This window comes from Giraffa tippelskirchi, chromosome 4 (genome assembly GCF_054371585.1).
Source record: "Giraffa tippelskirchi isolate mGirTip1 chromosome 4, T2T-mGirTip1v1.2.pri, whole genome shotgun sequence".
NCBI classification, from domain to species: domain Eukaryota; kingdom Metazoa; phylum Chordata; class Mammalia; order Artiodactyla; family Giraffidae; genus Giraffa; species Giraffa tippelskirchi.
In genome coordinates this window covers 80349250-80371407 of record NC_137278.1, presented here as the reverse complement: position 1 = coordinate 80371407, position 22158 = coordinate 80349250, and the positions used below count along the sequence as shown (strand labels likewise).

Genomic DNA, 22158 nt, shown 5'->3' with positions numbered 1-22158 from the left:
ACAGAGAATATTTTTCAGCCATTAGTCACCTTCCATCTGAACCTATATACCTCTTGGCTAAGCTACCAAATGTTTGACTATTAAAGTTAATGAAGTTCTGTGAACAAAGGCAAAAACAGGTATAGACTTGGGCCGACTGGTGAATATGAGACAGACATGTAGATACTTGAGGGGATCTTTAAATTCTTTGAAAATGTTCTATTTAACTTCCTTAGTCTTGAGGATTTGCAAAAGGATGCACATACAAACTGAGAAAACACTTGAGGCAGATTATTTTCCATGATTGTACCACAATGAAAAAACATATTAATTTCCTCATCTAAAAGTTTATAGGAAACATGTAAATCGTGGCATTACGAATAGAGGAGTAAGGAGACCCTTTCAAGACCAGGACAGACAAGTTACAGATTCTACGGGCTAAAAGTTAACAGTTAGCTACGCTGTTATTGTTTCCAATGCAACAAACATGTATTTATATTTAATAAAACTGACCAGAAAAATGGGCTATAAAACCATTCTCCATCTGTCTTATAAACATCAAACCAAATCGCAGAACTTCAAAAGTACAGACACCCGTTTAAAAATTTGTCTTCGTGACAGTACAACAGGATTAACTAGGAGCACCCCAGAAAACCAATGACCACATCATTCACGTAATCCAAGAAACGAACTTTGTTTGAAAGCCTCACATTTCATGTGAACACATAACAGATGTGAAAGTCTGGCATAATCCACTTGATTTCCAGGCTTCTAAACTAGTCTCGACCATACATTTAACGACAGTCCAGCTAGTCAGCCACGTCAAGGGTCGATCTCCCCAAGCACAGCCGCTCCGTTTCCCCAGGGGCCGCACCGGGTGGGTCGTACAGTCGGCTGGCGCCACCCATCACCTCCGGCCCCTCCTCGCCCATCCCTGCCTGTCCCTCCGAGGAGGCCAATCGGGAAGGCCGCCCCGCTTCCCTTCTCTGGGAGCCTCCATCCAGACCCCGTTTCTCTCTCCATCGCCCCCGGCACCGACCCTCCTCGCCTCCCGACCGCCGCACTTACGGGTCGGACGGGGCGACGGCGACACAGCCTCTAGCGGCCCCGGCGCTGCGACTCTGGCGCTGGGCGCTGTGCGCAGGCGGCCCCCACGCGGCGTCTCCCGGGCAACCGGACGCTCAGGCCGCGCAGGGCAGGGCGGCTTCCGGAGCGGGTTCCCACGGCGCCCGCCGCAGGGAAACCCGCGGCCTGGGTTCAGCATCTCGGTGGGTCACCTGTGGGCCAGCCCTTCACAGCAGAGTGTGGACGAAGCAGCAGTTTCTCCTCCCGGAACCCTTTTTAAGCTGCCCTGAAGGAGGCACTGGGGAAAAACATTTTAACTTTTCCAGAACATTGCGACCACACCAAGTACTGTTCCTATCCCAGGCCTCAGGAGCACTAACATTTAGCACATACCAGCATTGAAGTTACAGGAGGCAGTTTCCCTACCTAGGCACAGATTTTGAGGTGGCCAGATCCTCTATTCCTAATCGTTCCTCTTTGCTCCTGCCCTAGTGTCCACATAGCTTCTCAGCAGATTTAAGGCTTTTCCGTAACAAGTAGCTTTATCTATTCGTTGCGGTCCATCACTGCTGTTTTGATAATGCAGCAAGCAGTTACTGTTACTTGGGGCTGATTCAGAGTGAAAGACATGTTTGCCATCCAGTTGGGAAGCAAGTCAAGCAAACAAGTAATGTGATGAATGCTATATTGGGGTCATAGGTACTAACACTGGAAAAAGATAATTTTTGCTAAAGTCTACTCTTGTTTACAAAATGAACATGGAAACACTAACTCTATGTTAATGAGCACATACACACTTTGGCATCAGTAAAGTGCTCCCCCATCATGCCCAGATTTAGCATGTCGATTCTTCTCTGATTCCCTCAGAGTTAACTTCTTCCTTTTTCTTCTCGATCTTCAATTCTCCACTTCCTTCATTTGCTGAGACATATCCTCTAATGTCTGCCCATCTTTAGAAACAAAAGACAGACAAAAACAAAACCAGAAACTTGTACCTCCTTTGCCTTTAAGACCAAACATAATCCCACTGAACTCAAATCTATATAAGCTTGTATCAATTTATTTCTCTATCATTTTTGCCCTCATCATGCTCTATAGGTAATTTTCTGAGTAAGGATACAAGAGATCACATCACCTTTGGTACAGACCCAATGCCCATTTTCTGTTTTTGGCCACATTACACAGCATGTGGGATCCTAGTTCCCCAATCAGGGATCAAACCCTGTACCCCTGCATTGGAAGCATGGAGTCTTAACCACTGGACTGCCAGGGAAGTCTTTTTTTTTTTTGCCAATGGCTATTTTCATCATGGTATTTAACCTGCAGTTTCTGTAACTGTTGACTATTAGAACTACTTTTCTCAATAGGAAGCTCTTCACAAACAGGCCCAACCCTGCTTTGCAGCAGCATGTTAACATGTCTTGTTACTCTGCTCCACACACCGGAGCTCAACAGTCTTTAACATCACTATTCCTTGAATAAGCAGCATTTTTGCATATGCCTTAGTCTAGCCTACAGCTCCCTACCCTGATTTTTTTCTGCACTTGATAAACTCATCTATTAACAACCTGGTTTATATATAACGTTCTGCATAAAGGCTTTTCTTTTCCCAAAGCAGAATTAGGCACAGCCTTTTGTATTGTTCTTCAAATCTATTTATTCATCCAAATGTGCTCCTGGGATAGTGGGAATGATGATCTTCTATCTTCTCCCCAGTGTCAGTAAAGCACTTGGACCCATTGTGAATGATCAATGTTTGCTGGCTAAACAATTATCTCACCAGAGGAAACTTGAAAAGTCAAGTCTTTGTAATGAGTTTTGACTAGATGTGTTTCATAAGGTTTAACTGTAAAATCAATTATATGCAAATCCTTTTATTCATTACACAAAACACTTTGAATAAGGAAAATCTTTTTTGATAAAGTGAAAAATTAAAAAGACAGAAAGTTAATTTCTTTTGCAGCAAAGAGACCATGAAAATCAGAATCTGAAATCCAATTCCTAGAGAATTTTCAGGGCAGAAATGGCTAGAGTTTAGTGGATAGTGGGTAGTGGATATACTGCATATATTCTGTGTAGTACATAATTTAGCACAGTAGTTGAGAGTATACACTCTGAACTAAGTGCCTAGGTTCAAATCCTAGCTCTACTATTTCCCAGCTATATTCTTGGGCAAGTTATTTAATATTTCGGTGCCTTAGTTTCTTTATCTGTAAAATGGCATTAACAATACTCACCTCATTGAGCTGTTTTGGGGCTTCCATGGGAGAATCTATGGAAAATATGTGGAATAGCACAAACACATTCATTGGGCACTTATTATTATATTCCCTCATGTAATACTCTTTAGTGTTTACCCACTATTTAGTATAGCACATTTTCATCCACCAGTAATGGTGAAAAGTGATGCCTGTTCTTTATTTCCTGGTCTCTACTGAAATCAGTAACACAGTAGCAAGGTGAATGATGCCAATAAGGCCTAGAAACAATTGATACCATTTTCAACACCAATGTCCAAGAAACTAGCTCACAAGATAGATAACTCTGAACTTCAATGAAATCAAATCTTTCCCAACATTTCAGTTAGTGACTCTCTTCCTGTTTACTAAATAAAGATTCTCAATCAAAAGTTGGTAGGTGGAGCCCTCAAATTCGCATTCTTGAGTGTCACCACTGATTATTCTTTCTCAGTCAAGTGATACTTGGATCACATTCAGAAACACTGATTTAAGTTCAACATCAGGCCAGTGGTTCTCATGAAGCACTGCACATCAGAGTCATTTGTACAACTTTATAAAAACATGGTTACTGAGCCCTTCCCTCAAAGACTGATTCCAGAGGTCTATAGTTTTAAAAAGCCCGTGTGTAACACACAACCAGTTATATACTTTATCTCCTGGAAATATTTTGAAATGCTTGACAGTTAAATGTGAAGGTTACATTTTTTGAGATGTGGCCCTTTATATAATTTACAGGATTTAGAAACTAGAAATACGTGGCCCAGGAAAAGGATCAACAACCTGATCAATAAATGCCAAGGACAGAATATTGATTTCTTAAAAATCTTTTCCATGAAATCTGTTTTTTGACAAACTGATGATCATGTTATACTGATAAAGATCTGTTTTTAAAACAGTCACTGTGTTAGTTGCTCAGTCGTGTCCGATTCTTAGTGACTCTGTGGACTATAGCCCACCACGCTCCTCTGTTCATGGGATTTCCCAGGCAAAAATACTGGAGTAGGTTGCCATTCCCTTTTCTAGGGGGTCTTCCTGACCTAGGAATCAAACTTGGGTTTCCCTGCATTTCTTTAACGTCTGAGCCATCAAGAAGCCTTAAAACATTATTATTAATGCTAAGATTAGTCACAATGTCTTTGGGCAAAGTGATAAATATACACAACTGCTATGATTTTTAACATCTGTATGATTTAGAAGTCAGTTTTAGATAAGGAAACTGTTCTGGAGTCAAGGAAATTATCCAAGGTCATAATAACAGGCAGAAGCATTAACAATAGTTGAAATGTCACCTCTCAGTCCCCAACTTGTTTCTCCTACATCTAACTTTGCCCTCCTTGCCTTCAGAACTGCATTCCCCAGCATTCTCCTTTGCTTTCTCTAACCAGGAGTCAGCAAATTCTTTCTATAAATGGTCAGATGGTAAATATCTTAGGCTCTGCGGGTCATGCACTTTTTTGGGGAAAACTTTTTTTTTTTGTGAAAGCAGCTATAGACAACATGTAAATGTATTTGTCCTAGTAAATTTCATTTATAAAAACAGGCATTAAGCAGGATTTGGCTCAGGAATGCAGTTTGCTGACTTCTCCTCCAACTAAAAAATTATGAATGTTGTGATTTTCCTGATCAGAAAGTTGAAGAGCCTGCAAGTGTAAGAATATTACTCCTTTATGAAATTTAGATGACAGATCAAATAAAAATATCAAGATCTGAAGGATCACAATGCTTACTTAAGGATTTAATGCAGAGTAATTAAAAACAGTTTTCTCCTTCATATGTTTTAATCTTACTATATACAGATTAAGCCAGATGACAAGCTACTATACAACAGCATGTTAAAAAACATATTTATTTTACACTATGTACAATCAGGAACATATTTAAAAGCATTGTCAATTAAAATAAATGAAGACCATAAATCACAATTTAGTTTGTTCTTTGTGTATATACTCACATTAAAATATAAAGAACATATACCAAAAAAGAGCCAAAAGTGTACATTTTTCTAAAACTTGGTATATACATATTCCACTGGGAAAAAAGCAATCAAAAATGACTTTAACCAAAACTAACTTCCTGTGATGTGTAGTAACCATTATATTGTTTATATGAGGTAGTAACTAAATTATTTTGGCCAAGTGTTAATACTCTAAATCAAAAGAAACATGAAAATGATCATAAAATAAGGTCAACAAAAGTAAAAATTCCACTAGAAATTTGAACTGATTCACTCTATGGAATGTTATAGTTCTTCAAAGTGATTATATGAAATGTTTAGTGCGGACTCTTTGATGATGCTAACATACTCTGTGCATATTATAACTCAGACAAACTGCAGTGCTACATCACGGTACCGCTATTCTGTGATTCAAAAATTTTTCAAAGGTATTGTTTTTAAGCAGAGACAAGCGATCTTATAGGATTCTGCTGAAATATAAAAAAGACCAGTTACTACAACAAGGGGTTAATTGGTTCGTTTCACATAAAAACAATCCAAATACATTTAAAAAAGATGTTGTGGAGCCAAATGCATATTGACAATGTCACAGCTTACTTTTGTGACTTAATACATCACATATCAATACTTTGTGCAAATATAAACACACCAGTGTACTTGCATTAAAATTAAAAACGATTATAAAATGATTACAGCCTCCATTACAATTTTAAAAGTTACAAGATTTATCTTCATATTACTAAATTACATATAATAAAAAAACAATAGTGTTAAAGGTACGGTTTCATTGCCAGCATCCCATTTTGTAATATAGCCACACCCAAGAATATACTAAAGAATTCTTAAAATATTAATCCCAATTGCATTTTCAACATTTACATCTGTACAGATAAGACACTTACTTGTACATCTCATAAAAGTACATTATCTACATAAATTCTTAGTGTGTGTCTTCAGCAATATGAAGTTTCACAGAAAAATACTGCCTATATGTACAAAGATTACATAACAATGAATTAAGCACTTGTGTGGTTCAATATGCTAAATATATCCATACCACTTAAAACAAAAAACTGCCCCATCTTGTCTCATGCCACAATAAATTACAAGTAACTGAAGCCAGGTAACTGCGCTTTTGTACAGCTTCAAGCGTCCATTAATGTTGCAGTGGTAGTGTTCTTTCTTTCTATAGTTAACTGTCAAAGCACATTTCTCAGTAACTGTTTTCATGACCCGCCAGGATGTATAAATTGCTATTTGCTGTGGGGTTATCGGTTGGCCTACTTTCCAAAACCACGACCCTAAAATAGTAAACAAACACATAAAAAACACATAACAAAACAACGTTAAATGTTACCAGAAAATTTTTCCACTGCTTCTTCATTATATGCCTCTAATAAATGCTGCTTATTTGCTATGTGGGCAGAAATCATTTGCAAATCACTATGATTAAAGAGGCAGTTCTAGCTCTGGGAAGTAATTTCGCTGCCTACCACACTCTTCTAAGCCAGTGTTGTTCTAAGAGCCAGAGGGGCTAAAACCTATAACTAGGAATAAGTAGGGGGAACTTAATTCTTATTATGAATTCTAAAAACAATGTGTAGTTCAAGAGTCAGAAAATAAATCAAAATAGAACCCCAAATCCTATTTGGTACTATAACTAAAACCTTTTCTGTTTGCTAGCATATGGTATTTCCTCTTTCTTGTGTTGTAAATCATATTTGAGATATTATGTTTAATGCAAAACTAGTACTGACAACATCTATGTATTCCTGTTACTTGGAAGATCAGGCTCATTGTCAAAGGCTTCATAACTTTCTGTGAATACTTATAGCATGAAAAATATAATATTGAATATATTACTGCAGAAATTCCAATTCTCTTGAAAAAGAAACTAGTTTTATGCTGGATTTATAAAGCATGTTTAGAACTATGTATTTAATACAACCACTTTTCCTACCTGTCAGATCCAAGTAGTCTGAAAATTCTTGTGCTATCTGAAATTTCTTGCGTTACCTGTTCAATGAAAATACCAATTTAACTACTGAAATGAAAGATACAGAATTTTATATGGGCATTTAATTTATAACTCTATAGAAAAGAAATATAATTCCTAAGATGGAAACGGAACCCCTGTATGACCATTAACTTTCTTAAGTCAGCGCACAGGTATGTCCATTTGTTAGTTTAGGAAAAATATGGCTGATTTTGAGTCAATCATAAAACATGAGAGTAGTAAACCATTTCCCTGGAATATAGGCTCCCAGGGAAAAATTTAAAAGCAAAGCACTTAGTCCATTTTATTTATCAGAAGCCTCTTATCAGTTACCCTAATGCTAACAGCAAGGCTCTCGCAGCAGTAAGGCACTTGTATCTGGTCCTTTCACTTAAAAGGCTGCAGTGTAGTGTGATGGGACAAACTCATGACCCCAGTTTCAATCCCAGTTCTCCCACCTTCCAGTTGTGACAACTGCAAAAGGTATGTAACTTGTTGGAAGTGGTTTATCTTCTGCCAAAAGGGATAGACAGTATCTACCTTTCAGTGGTATCTTGAATATTCTTTTAAGTATTAGTGGGTTTAATGCCTAGTTAAGGAAATGCTCAGTAGATAATAATTTTCTTTCCCATTTCTTTCCTAGTCTCCTGAAATAGTATTTTCTGATGGCATATATCTTTAAAGAAGTCCTCAGTGTGACCAAGTACCAGTTGGGGAGTTGAGAATAAGTCTACAGGAGAAAGATAAACCCACTGTTTACTGCTTATTAAATGCAAAACATTCCCAATTATAATGGCAGTAGCCTCTCCCCAAAATCTGGTAGGCTGAAAAAAACAATTTGATTTTGAAAATAAAATTATTCTGGAAACAGCAGTGATTCTTGACTTCTTTTGTAACTCAGCATGCCTGAAGGATCTAACAGGCTCACTTCAATAGTAGCAGTTCATCATCACTGATTGTCAATGGGTTTTGGGATTTGCCTACTTAAAGGCAGACTATTTTTGGAGGGGTTGTATTTAGTAAGGGGTATCTAAGTAGTCTTTTAGATCACCCTAAAGGAGATCAGTCCTGGGTGTTCATTGGAAGGACTGATGTTGAAGCTGAAACTCCAATACTTTGGCCACCTCGTGTGAAGAGTTGACTCATTGGAAAAGATCCTGATGCTGGGAAGGATTGGGGGCAGGAGGAGAAGGGGACAACAGAGGATGAGATGGCTGGATGGCATCACTGACTTGATGGGCATGGGTTTGGGTAGACTCTGGGAGTTGGTGATGGACAGGGAGGCCTGGCATACTGCGGTTCATGGGGTCACAAAGAGTCAGACGTGACTGAGCGACTGAACTGAACTGAACTGAACTGAACTGGTCTGAAAAAGTACCTCAGGATATTTTGGGAAAAACTAGTTTTTTTTAAACCATTCTCTTCTATCCAGCCTACAATGCTTTTCTTTCTCCGTCTGGTGTTTATTAGCTGTTGACTATTCTTATCTCTAGGTTCTATTCCCTCAGGTGATTAAAAAAAATCTTCCCGAGACGTGAGTCCTCTTGTGGGAATAACTCCTAGAAACATACTGGCAGCCACCTTTCTTGAATACTTACTATAGGCTAGGCATTATGCCAAGCACATTACTTATTTCCTTTCGTTTAATCTTAGCAACCCTATGAGGTGAGTACTAGACTGTTATCCTCAATTCACAGGTGAAAAAATACAGGCAAAGAGAAGGGAAGTGAAGTGCCAAGGTCACACAGTTACTGAAGAGGAAAACTGAGACTGAACCCAGGATCTTCTCTGAAACCCACACTCATGATCATTCTACCAGTACCGTTTACTGGTCAGAAGAAATGCTCCGAGCTTAATGCTAACAGTTTAAAACACAAATAAACTATTTTCTTACTCAAGGCACCTAATGTTTTCCTTTCCCTCCAATGCTCAAGTAGAAGTTATACTATTGAGACTGGCGTGGGGTTACTGAAAGAACTCAGGATGATTTTACTTGCCCGTAATATCTTAAGGGACAAGTACCACGTCTTGCTCATGCTATAACCCCAGCACTTTCTGGCATAAATGATGAACTGAATTGAATACGTCATATGACTTGGAGTTAAATGAAGGAAGGAAGGATAATGAGATAAGGGTACCAGAAATAGAAGGCAAGTTGACTTCCAGGGGAACCCTTTACTTGGAGCCTACACTGGTCATTTTTCTGAAATACAAAGTAGAAAAGGTGCTTCGGGGACAGAGCCAGCCTGCACCTGCACTCTTGCTCCAGGTGATGGTCTGGGAAAGTTGAAAGAATATCAGAGCTGGCTCACTTTTAGCAGTATTTAGGAAGCTCCTGTTCTGAATATAAGGGTGCTTATCTGGAAGGACACAGAATAACGCACTGAACTTGTTTGACTTAATGGACAGAGAGAGGGGGCTATCAAGTATGTGCTCTTGATTTTATCACTAAATTGAATACAGAAAATGTAACATTTCGTTGCACCAATCAGGAATTTTCCAAAGTTAAAGAAAACTCTGTGATGTAGAATTTGCCAATGTTTCAGGACTATTTAATGGTTGTAATTTTTAAAAAGATCACTTACCTCATTAGATCTAAAGCTTCTACCTTGCATTCCATGTTTCCAGAAAGCTAGCACACTGTCTTGTAGGCAAACTAACAGGCAAGAACAGCTCAGTTATTGTTAATAGTACAAAAGTTCAACCAATAAGCATCATTTCACCCCTCTTTCTACCCTGAATAACAATATTTCAATTAATAGCTGTGAGTCATTCCAGATTTATAATGGCATCTTTACCACACCACATACTACATAGTATAAACTAAACAGCATAAATACTTTATTGAACTGACTCATATTTTTGGTAAGAAAAAGAAAATTCACTGAAAATGTTTTTTGCTTTAGGAAGTTTTGTTTTGCGAAAATATTTGAAACATATAGAAAAATAGAAGAATGACATAAAAACACATGTATCTACCATTCAACACTTGAATCCTAACATCTTCCCGTTATTTGTTCTTTGTTTTAAATAAAAATGAATACTGCCAGCATCCCTATATACTCCTCCTCTAGTTCCATTCTAACCCTTCCTTCTTCCCTCCCCAAGATAACCACCTTATGTATTTGGTATCTGTTGTTCTCATGCATATTTTTACCATTAGAACACAGTGAGTTCCCATGATCAGTGAACTTTATATTCGATGTTTCTAACTTTCATATGTTTAGTGTGAGGAACCAAATGATGTTTCTTTTTTGTTATTACAAACAATGCTGCAATAAACATTCTTGTGCATGTGTGCTTAATAAGCCATTTCAGTTGTGTCCGACTCTGGGAGACCCTATGGATTATAGCCTGCCAGGCTCCTCTGTCCATCGGATTCTCCAGGCAAGAATACTGGAGTGAGATGCCATGCCCTCCCCCAGGGGGTCTTTCCAACCCAGGGATTGAACCCATGTCTCTTATATTTCCTGCACTGGCAGGCAGGTTCTTTACCACTAGCACCATCTGGGAAGCCCTAAACGTTCTTGTACCTCTCCCTACATACATGCGCAAAACTGTCTCTGGAGTGGATATCTAGAAATAGAATTACTGGGCTATGTGCCTTCTAAAAATTCTAGTTTTGGTTTCTGTATTTAAATATTTAATACATATTTTGATGTATATCCAGTGAAGAATCTTAATTTGTTTCCTGGAGATAACGAATTGTACTGGCATCATTTGTTGAACCGAACATCACGTCCCCACTGACATATGATGTAAATATCCAATTACATGTAGGTCTACTTCTGAGCCTTCTGTTCCCTTCTTCCATTTATCCCTGTGTTGATCCCACACTCTCTTAATCACTATGGCTTCATAGTAAGTTTCAGTATCAAGCAGGGCAAGTGTTCATCAAAATTTATTTTACTATTCTTGGCCTTTGGCTTATCCTTATGAATTTTAAGATCAGCTTATCAAGCGGCACAAGAATACCTTACTGGGGTTTTTTTTTACTGCAAATGCATTGCATGTGTGGATTAATTAGTGAACTAACATCTTTCCTATATTCAGTCTTCCTATACATCAACACGGTGCAGTTCATTTGTTCAAATCTTCTTTTATGCTTTTAAAAGATAACTTGGAATTTCCTAGATAATGATCTTCCACATGTTTGACTACATTTATTCCTATGCATCTTACTGGCATGTCAGAAAGCTATCCATCTATGTTATTCATATCTAGCAATTCTGAACTTTCTTATTGGTTCTAATAGTTTAGAGTTGTATATTCTAGTAGATAATCATACCATCAGCAAAAAAGGATATTTTGCTTATTTCTTTCTAATCCTCATAGCTCCCTTTTCATAGTCTAATGAGACTGGAGACTGGGTTGTAATATGATAGCAAACCCTCCTTATCTGATTATCTAATTTAATGGGCATCAGTTTAACCATTAAACGATATTTTTAATAGGTTGTACTAGATGAAGGACATTTCCTTCTACTGCTAATTTCTAAAAAGTTGTCTTTTTAAAAAACCAAGAATGACTTAGATTTTACCGAATGCTTTTTTTGCATCTACTGAAGAGTTATGTAACTTTTTGCTTTCAATGTGCTATACATAAATAAATTTTCTGCTGCTGAACTACCTTTGCTTTTCTGAGATAAAGTCTACTATTTGATGATATGGAATTCTATTTGCTAGTCTTTTAGATAAATTTTCCAAAATCTGTTTTCATGAGATTCGGGAATTTTGTTTTCTGTATAATTTAATCGATTTCACTATCAACAGTGCTAAATGAGTTTCAGCAAGCTCTGGGAGTTGGTGATGGACAGGGAAGCCTTGTGTGCTGTAGTCCTTGGGGTCACAAAGAGTTGGACATGACTGAGCGACTGAATTGAGTGTTACTGATTTATTTTGCATTCCTTTCTTGTCTACAGTCTGAAGCAGTTTGTATATAGGACAGGGACTATTCCTTCTTTTAATAGTGGATAAAAGTCTCCTATAAAGCCACCAGGCCTTTTGTGGGAGTCTTAATTAATAGGTGCTTCAAACAACATGCCTGGCTCTGCCTCCCCGTCTTCTGTGGGACACCACTAGTTTTCTTTACCACTCAGGAGGGCATCTCACTTTGTTTCTGTTCTTTGTCTTTTTTTTTTGACCTGGCCACATGTTTTTAAGTATGGATTCCATTTGAACATTTTGAGCAGATGTCCCTCAAAACTGACTTATCATCTGTGTCTGCTTGTTGGAGAGAGGCATTCTAATTGGGAGAAAGATTAAAAATAGGATCAAGAATAAGACAAATGAACTATCTGCCCTTGGCCCTTACCTTCTGCTAATGCATATACATGCAAGGATCTTTACTGATAAAGGACACCAGAAAAACCAGTGTACAGCCATTAACTGCCATTCATATTCAACAGCATTCTCTCTATTATGGTCATTTTATCTTATTTTTCCTGAATGCAATTATTTTAGAATACTGATTCTCTAAGAAAAAATTCTTATCAAGCATACTATAAAAATAGCAAGAAGGAAATTCCATATACTTAAGGATCTGTGATCAATAGATACAACAGCAAAAATAATAGATTATACTAAATTTTAAAGCACTTATTGGGAAACTCTACAGGAGGCTGGAGAAAATGGAAATTCATAACTAGATTATGAACAACAGTATTTAATTATTTATTTTGAAAATGCCCAATCTGTAGGAAAGACAATATTATTTACCGATTATATCAAAATTGTTAAACTATTTTAGGGAATATGTAAAAGCAAAGACTGATACCTCATATTCATTATATCCTATATTTTAAAAAATGAGTCCTTAGTAATTTATTAATTTTTTTTAGTAATTTATTTTATAATTTCAAATAACTGTTGGACAAATTATTTTAAGCAGCTGATAATGCAATCAAACAAGAAACACAAAACTCTGACTTACCTATTGATTCAATCTGGAAATCAAAGGTGAGTTCGGATGATAATTTTCGGCTAGATTTTAATCTTCCTTGGAGATTTACTATTTTTATACAACCTATAAGAGAAAAAAGTCACTTAGAAACTAAGATAAAAGAAAACTTATTAAGATAAAGATATTCATAAATAAAAACTTACAGTCCAAGCATACAAGAATGGTATCTCTCTCCAGCTGCGTTACGTGAGTAACACTTGTCTGTGGGGTATCTACAATACAAACAAATGATAAAACTTACAGAAAACAGTAATATTTAAAGCACAGAGACATTAAAAAAAAAAGAATTCTGAATATAACTGAATTTGAAATAGATATATAATTTTTAGTCATACACATGCAGTGGTTGACTTAAGATAGATTTTGGTTCAAACTTTGATACAAGAGCTAAGCTGAGTACTTAACAGAGGGTTAGCTATTGTCATTACTACTGGTGATGCCACTATCCTATTTATATGTGAGATTAGGAGTCCAATCTTCTATATTATGGCAATGATTACTTTTGGACTTTAACCTCAGAAGGCCAAGGGTTGTGCTTCATACATCATTATATGTGGTGCCTAGCACATGCAATAAATATTTACTGAATGAATGAATCAGAGAGTTAATCACTTTGAATACAAATGAGTTAAAAAAAAATACTGACATATTTTGAGAAGTATGAAGCACCATAAAAATGCAGAGGCATTATTTTTATAATAATGATTTATCCAAGTTCTAACAAACCTAAAATATTTAAATGACTTAGTTTTCCAGGAAGTGAGAAGTAAGATATCCCAAACTTTGTATGAATATCAAAGCTAAAACTGTTGAGCTATAGGTCTTTGCTTCTGGAGAGTGGTTCTGAAGTCTAGTCTGCAGTCTAGTTTTTTACTTCCCATAGTATTTAGAATCTTAATAAATCCAAAGGTGGCTGTATTTCAGACTTTCACACATATTCTGTGACTAGCCAGGGTTGGAAAGATATGGAACAGGCCTCCTGTAAATCAGGCCAACCAGATCTTTGTAACTCTTACACATTTGGTGAAAATTAGTCAAGAAGCCAGTCTAGCATTACTAGATAGAAAGCCAGGAAAATGAGATTTACAAGTTGCTTATAACAATTAGTTCCCAAACACTGAAGTCATCTGGAGGTCTACTGATGTCCAGCTGCCACCTCCAGATATTCTTATTTAAATGGGGGTATGTGTGTGTGACTTGATGTATCTAGAGTGTTAAAATTTTCTCAAGTGGATTCTACTATGCAGCAGAGTTTGGGAAACCACAGCTTATAATTTCAGCTCATACAAAACCTTAAACATACTTTCTCCCTCTTACTCAACCTCATCATCTCAAAATCAGAAATAAATTATATCTGTTGTATTTAACTTCTAACAAAGGGATTTCATTACGCTAAGATAAGCAATCAAAAGTTCTTGGGACGGAAGTTACAAAACTCTTGTGTCAGGAAATGAGAAGCCCTTCATTAAACAAGTAGGAGAAAAGGATTTAAAATTAAAATGGTTGGGAGAAATAAGACAACTGAAATTCACTAAATAAAATATTAGTCAACCAACAATAGAAGGGAAGAAATTAGAAAGCAGGAGGAGTTAACCCCGTGTCTAAAAGGGTAGATACTGTCTAAAGAGAGAATTTAACAAGAGAATTTGAGGAAGCCAAAGAGAAGCCACATAATGTTGCCAAGGGCTGACCATGCTTTCCTTCAATGGAAAGCTGTTCCAAGTTCCCTGGGCTTCAGTAGCCATGAGATTGTCTTTAGACTTCTGTTGAATGTGTCTAAATGTGTGATCATTTGTTTTTTCAATGCCAAAAACCTCAGGCTCTTTAATTTTTTTCCTTTTGTGAACTCTCTTTCAGGCTTCCAACAAACTCCTGACTCATCAATATTTATTGGCAAGTTAGTTCTTTAACACTTCTCTAAGTTGCCAAAGACTCTGAGCAAAGGGCCTTTGCAAGACCTTTAAAAATTACCTTCAAAAATGGCCATGCCTATTTTACAGCAAAACATTGTACAATGTCATTTTTTAGGCAAAAACACAAAAGGAGCTTCATAACAAACATAGTGTTTTAAAAACAAAGATAAAAAGACCTTTTGGGTCATTTTTTTTTTTTTTAAGTGTAGCAGTTTAATCAGATTTATTTACCACAAAACCCAAGTTTTGCCAACCTGTATGGATTGCAACAATGCAACCGAGGGTTTCAAACTATCATCACATTTCTGTAAAAAACTCATTAATTGGAGATATTATTTCCTAAGGTACAAGCTATGAAGGAAGAATCTGCTACAACTGGGCAATGTAGATCAAAATTTAGGAAATAAATTATATAAAATAATTATTTTCAAGCACCCTCAAACACTTTGGAGGTGCTTTACTATTTACTCAATAATTTGTATCCTAATTACAAATCATTAAAAATATTTATTAAAATTACCAAGTAGTACCTGTGTATCAATTACAAAAATACACTGGAAAATATACTTAATGCAACTTTTCCTTTTTATATAAATCAGCTTTTCTATTAGCCTCTTGATGAAGGTGAAAAAGCAGAGTAAAAAAGCTGGCTTAAAACTCAAAATTCAAAAAACTAAGATCATGGCATATGGTCCTATTACTTTATGGCAAATAGATGGGTAAAATGTGCAAATAGTGTCAGATTTCATTTTCTTGGATTCCAAAATCAATGTGGACAGTGACTGCAGCCACGAAATTAAAAGATGCTTGCTCCTTGGAAGAATAGCTGTGTCAAATCTAGACAGTGTTTTAAAAAGCAGAGACATCATTTTGCTGACAAAGGTCCATATAGTCAAAGCTATGGTTTTTCCAGCAGTCATGTATGAATGTGAGAGTTGGACCACAAAGAAGGCTGAGTGCCAAAGAATTGATGCTTTTGAACTGTGGTGCTGGAGGAGAATCTTGAGAGTACCTTGGACAGCAAGGAGATCAAATCAGTCCATCCTAAAGGAAATCAACCCTGAATACTCATTGGAAGGAGTGATGCTGAAGCTCCAATACTTTGGCCACCTGATGCAAAGAGCTGACTCATTAGAAAAGACCCTGATGCTGGGAAAAACTGAAGGCAAGAGGAGAAGGGGCGACAGGATGAGATGGTTGGATGGCATCACTGACTCAATGGACATGAGTTTGAGCAAGCTCTGGGAGTTAGCGACGGGCAGAGAAGGCTGGTGTGCTGCAGTTCACAGGGTCGCAAACAGTCGGATACGACTTGCACTACAACAAGGTTTGTATATATATGTGTGGTTCGCCACGTGTGGTCCCTGTATTAACTTCGTCAACATCCTGGGAACTTACGCAGTGAAAATTCTCAGGTCCCAACCAGACCTACTGAATGAAAAACTTGCGAGTGGGACCCAGTCAAGTGATTCTGACACACACTCAAGTTTGGGAGCCACCAGAATGTTTTAAATGTGTCAAACAAATTAGCTATTTCAAAGCAAGTCATCTTGTCTTTTTCCAGTTCAATAAGTTACTCAAGACTGGATTTTTATGCATTGTACTTGCCTGATGAAAGATATAATAAAGTTATTACTTATAAAACCAGTCTATGTACTGGCCTTAATAATGAAATAAAAACCACAAACCTGATTCTGTAAACCACGAAGAGGTAGAATTTGGATTGACTGTTTCAAATCGAACCACCTGGTTGAAGTCTCTCCCTTTACTGACACCAACACAGACTAAAGGGTACTCCTGCTCAGGAACCACCAGCATTTCAAACATTCTAAGTGGACATGGTATAGGAAAATCTATGTGCTAGAAAAAAACAAAATATATTAAAAAAGGAAAACAAAAGCCAAATAATTTCATGGGAATGCCATTAAGAATGTTTAGTTTTATGAAAACACATAACAGAGTACTCTCTACTATAAAGACTGCTTCTTCTCACAGAAACTCAGGGTATGCAGAAAAATCCAAAATATGAAGCATCTTATAAAGATTTTAGGTTAAGCACTGTAATTTTTAAGTTAAATACCACACATTTTAGCATCAGAATTGGAAACAGATCCAGCAATTGCACGGCTGGTCTGAGAGTCCCCCCACCTCCACCCTTTGAGGTCGAGTCTCTTGTTTCCTAATTGGACACTGCACTTCAGTAATACTCTTCTGCCTTCTTATCCAGCTGAGCAAACAGGGGTGAGAAGACTGAAATGCTAGTTAGCAAGAGACATTCCTCTTATAAGTGTGGACAGGAAAAAAAAAAAAAAAAAAACCCACAAAAGAAATTAGCCGATTCTATTTAATAAATTAACTTAGTTATAATGCAACTGATTTTCACTATACCTAAGTTTAAAATTATTTTTATTTTACTACAAAGAGACTAAATTCACATTCTGAAACTCTGGAAAAACAGAACACATTCACTTTGTTAGTAATCAGGGAATAAAACCAAGATAACTATACACACCCACCAGAAGAACGAGAATAATAAGGGTTACTCAGAGAAAAGCAGACAAATGCTCACAACACTGATGGTGGCAGAACAAACTGGGACGACCACAGTGGTTAATTACATCACTTATTACTGCCAAAGATATGCATCTCTTAGAACCCTGAAATAACACTCCTCATTATAATATAACACTCCTCATGTTCCTACAGAACATGACTATACACGCACATAGGAGACATATGCAAAAGTACACAAAAGCTTCATTGCGAAGAATAATATAAAAACTAGAAGTAACCCAAAGGCCTAAAACAGATAAAATGATGACAGTTTCACACAATCAGAAATTAGAGTGCAATCAAAATGAACAAACTATGGCTATATCCAACAAGTACACAAATACAATGTTGCACAAAAGAAGTCAGACCCAAATGAATATGATTCCACTTCCATACTGTTGAAACATCAGGTAAAATTAATGCTAATGTTTAGGGCTATGTGCTAACAATGGTAAAAATGGAAAATAAGGGAGCTGATTTGTAGGAGGGTGGTGCCATGAGGAGCTCTGGGGTGTTAGCAATGTTATTCCTTACAATAAAATGGTTTTTAAAAAATATATGAGTCTTACACATATTTTATTACGTCTACTTTTAATATAATTTATTTTTGTTGCTTCTATAAATGGGCTGTTTTCATTATATTTCCCAATGGCTACTGTTAGTATCTTTAAAAGCTACTGAAATTTGATATATTTTTAAATTCTGTAGCTTACTTATAAATTCTAAAGAAAATAAATTATAGAGAAAGTAAACAGGTGAAATGGGGCTACCACAACCAATTGTCTTAAAGTGTCAGAAGATGCAGCGTGATCCTCATGACTGGAAGGTGAAACTCTGCCCATGCCTGTTGTTCCCACATTTCTCCTTCCTTGAAACTGCCTAAATGCCTCCATCCCAGAGCTCTAGACTCTAGACATGCCTTCAACAAACACCCTCCACACATGCTCGCTGGGAGCATCCCTACTTGGGGATGTGCTTTGGATAAAATCTGTCGTATTTTTAATAAAGTAAAACATTTAAAATAATTCTTTGAAATGTGGAAACAGCAGTAGGACAGGAAGAAAACAATGCTTCTGTATTTTTTCCTCAGTAAATTAGAAAAACAACAGATTGTGACTACTTCTACTTAGCTTCCAATAATAACTAAACAATATGTATAAGTCACTAGCAGAAGAGCATTCCCATAAAAGTTTCAAAACCAGTTGCTACTGATGATGGTCCTTGAGGGAAATAATTATCTCTCATTTTTTTCTTTTTTAATTTATCTTTTTATTGAAGGATAACTGCTTTACAGAATTTTGTTGTTTTGTCAAACCTCAACATGAATCAGCCATAGGTATACATATATGCCCTCCCTTTTGAACCTCCCCCCCATCTCCCTCCCCATCTCACCCCTCTAGGTTGATACAGAGCCCCTGTTTGAGTTTCCTGAGCCATACAGCAAATTCCTTTGGCTATCTATTTTACATATGGTAATGTAAGTTTCCATGTTACTCTTTCCATACATCTTACCCTCTCCTCCCCTCTCCCTATGTCCATAAGTCTATTCTCTATGTCCGTTTCTCCACTGCTGCCCTGTAAATAAGTTCTTCAGTACCATTCTTCTAGATTCCGTATTGTATGTGTTAGAATATGATATTTATCTTTCTCTTTCTGACTCACTTCATTTTGTATAATAGGTTCTAGGTTCATCCACCTCATCAGAACTGACTCAAATGCATTCCTTTTTATGCCTGAGTAATATTCCACTGTGTTTATGTACCACAACTTCTTTATCCATTCATCTGTCGATGGACATCTAGGTTTCTTCCATGTTCTAGCTATTGTAAATAGTGCTACAATGAACAATGGGATACATGTGTCTTTTTCAACCCTGGTTTCCTCAGGGTATATGCCTAGGAGTGGGATTGCTGGGTCATATGATGGTTTTACTCCTAGTTTTTTAAGGAATCTCCATACCATCTTCCATAATGGCTGTATCAATTTATATTCCCACCAATACTGCAAGAGCCTTCTCTTTTCTCCACACCTTCTCTCTTACTCATTTTTATCTGTCTAATTAAATAGCACTGTGCCTGATTTATAGTAAGTACATGAGTATCTGCTTCAATTTATGACTTTTACTTATATTGAAAATAAAATAGTGTAGTGAAGCAAAAATTTAGAAAATGTCATGAACAGTAAGAATACAGAAACATAAGAATGTTTTTGAATACATCTGGTAAGAATTATAGTATAGAAACATCATAAATACTAATTGAGACAATATCAAATACAGAAACAAAATACACTCAAGAGAAATCTCAAAGCAGAGAGACAGAGAAAGGAGAATTGGGTTTAGATGAAGGACAGTAAAGAAGGGCATGTTGCTCAGGGAGTTTAAGGAAAGTGGGAAGAGTAAGAAGTCTTAAAGGAGGCCTACAAGTAGAACTGTATGTACGGCTAACATCCTAGAATCCTGGCAACAGGCCTCATCAGTCAGGGCCAAGCTCCCTGGTACCCAGGAAAAAGAAAACATGCATGGGTAATTTTTAAGCTTCCCATGCCTTCAAAATATATATTCTCTCTTGTACGCTCTCTTTTATATATTTCTTTTTAATTGAAGGATAATTACATCACAAAAATATGGAATGCTTCATGACTTTGCATGTCATCCTTGCGCAAGGCCATGCTAATCTCTGTACTGTTCCAATTTTATTAATAGTATATGTGCTACCGAAGCAAGCACCTGTATGTTCTTAATACAAAAAGTTCCTTTAATAGAGAGGATCTTTCACTATGTATTAAGATAAGTAGTTTAACATATTGGGTAACACATAAAATTCATTCATACTAAGGTTTAATCAGACTAATAGTATCCATGAACAACTGATGTAATGAAACTATTTTTCATTTTGATAGAGGTTAGGAAAGAAAGGAATAGGAAGGACATACTGTAACAGACTAAGGATAAAGACAGGGAAGAGAAGGGCTGCAGAAAAATAATTATATACACTTTACTACTCCATCTAGGATATGCTGTGCTTTTTGTCAAACAGATAAGAACAAAGAAGAATTTAGAACAAAACCAGGTAGACAGAAATGGGCTGGGTTCAGAAGTTCTGTTTTGCACAATTTATAAAGCTATTTATTTTTGTTTCAGTGAATTTATTTGTGGAAATACTACTTCAATGGGTGGTAAATTCTTGAAACTCTTAATTTCATTTCTTTAGTCCTAGTTAACTGTGAGGTTAATAAATATTGATGTGAAAATTAAAACTAGATTCCCTAGTCACTCATAAAATTTTAAATAACAGGAAGCCAATACTTTAAACATCCTAATTCTATATTATATAATTCAGGAAGAATCCACTCCAATTATTTTGATCCCAATTTCTATGGAGATAGCAAATGCTCATGAAATACTACTTAATCTATACAAAATAGCAAGGAAAAGAGCATAAAAAATTCATCTGGTATTTCCTTGGAGTGACTGAGCCAGCACTTCATACATTTTCAGTTAGCTTTTCCTCTAAATTTAAATTACAGCTGAGTAATATTACATGTTTTAAAAAAACAGTCATTAAAGGGACCTCCCTGGCAGCCCAGTAGTTAAGATTCCACATTTCCCCTGCAAGGGGTACGGGTTTGATTCCTGGTCAGGGAACTAAAATCCCCATGCCATGTGGCACGGCCAAAAAAATTTTTTTTTCATTAAAAGATTCTAGAGACACAAAGGCACAAAAAATGATCCATGAGAAGGCCTAAGTGAATTAATAGGATGGCAGATTTTCCCCTTCGTGATGGTTATTCCTTGACTTTTTAAGCCAAATGCCAATCTGTAGACTGTCCCTCTGCTACAATGAACAGGTCAACCAGAGAACATATTCAGACAAAATTTCACTGCTCTCTTAGTACCTCCTGTTCTTGATATCAGACTGTGTATGTGAGTCAGTATTTCAGGCTTCCACTGTCACATCCCTGACCTATCTATCTAGTCTCTTTTAAAACTTCTATCAGGCCAATGGAGTTTTTTTTTTAATAATTAGGCAGATTTTCACCATTCTGCCATGTAATCCAAAATCATTACATTGTCTTGAGAATCAATTGGAAAAAAAAAGTTTTCTTGAAAGAACAGGAAAACTGACAAGCTTTTACACTAAAAATGATGTAGGTTGATATTCATGCTTACCTTAATTAACATGAATTTCTGCATTGGTTCAACCCATTCTAATAGAACGATGCTAGTTTGAAGTGCCCCACATAGGTATTTATGGCCTGTGTAAGGATTTCTCACTGTCAAGGCAAAAAAGTATATGTAAGTTTTCTTATAACATAAAGTTCTTATAGTAATAGTTGCCTGCTCCAAAAACAAAACAAATGAAAGGTGGAGGCCAGTCCAATTTGTTAATTAGATTGCAGAGTGAAAAAGAAATATTGTTTCAGATAGGAATGCAAAACTCTCATTACTTCCAGAATTTTTATTTGTATGCTCAAAAACTGCTGGTTGTTATGGGG

General features: G+C 36.6%; 2 protein-coding genes and 1 pseudogene across 36 annotated transcripts in view; all 3 read right to left on the bottom strand.

The window, feature by feature from the left end:
• The window catches only part of CDKL4 (cyclin dependent kinase like 4), a 52794-nt gene extending 51658 nt beyond the window's left edge, over window positions 1-1136 (bottom strand). For both annotated transcript variants that reach the window (XM_081483205.1, XM_081483204.1), the window contains exon 1: window positions 1048-1136. The gene's annotated coding sequence lies outside the window, so the exon portion shown is untranslated. The remainder of the gene's footprint in view (window positions 1-1047) is intronic.
• A 43-nt stretch (window positions 1137-1179) lies between these two features.
• Window positions 1180-22158, bottom strand: part of MAP4K3 (mitogen-activated protein kinase kinase kinase kinase 3) — a 179354-nt gene continuing 158375 nt past the window's right edge. For 21 of the 34 annotated variants that reach the window (XM_081483181.1, XM_081483190.1, XM_081483170.1 and 18 more), the window contains 7 exons: window positions 21833-21936; window positions 16797-16968; window positions 13339-13407; window positions 13166-13258; window positions 9820-9890; window positions 7199-7254; window positions 5112-6539 (listed from right to left, as the gene is read on the bottom strand). In XM_081483181.1, the coding sequence (XP_081339307.1) occupies window positions 6452-6539; window positions 7199-7254; window positions 9820-9890; window positions 13166-13258; window positions 13339-13407; window positions 16797-16968; window positions 21833-21936 (653 nt within the window). In that variant the 3' untranslated portion in view covers window positions 5112-6451. Of the gene's footprint in view, window positions 1343-1712; window positions 1995-3281; window positions 3317-5111; window positions 6540-7198; window positions 7255-9819; window positions 9891-13165; window positions 13259-13338; window positions 13408-16796; window positions 16969-21832; window positions 21937-22158 lie in introns of those variants that run through there. The other 13 variants (XM_081483175.1, XM_081483178.1, XM_081483179.1 and 10 more) reach the window with 5 other exon arrangements.
• Window positions 20281-20377, bottom strand: LOC145504052 (U6 spliceosomal RNA; annotated as a pseudogene).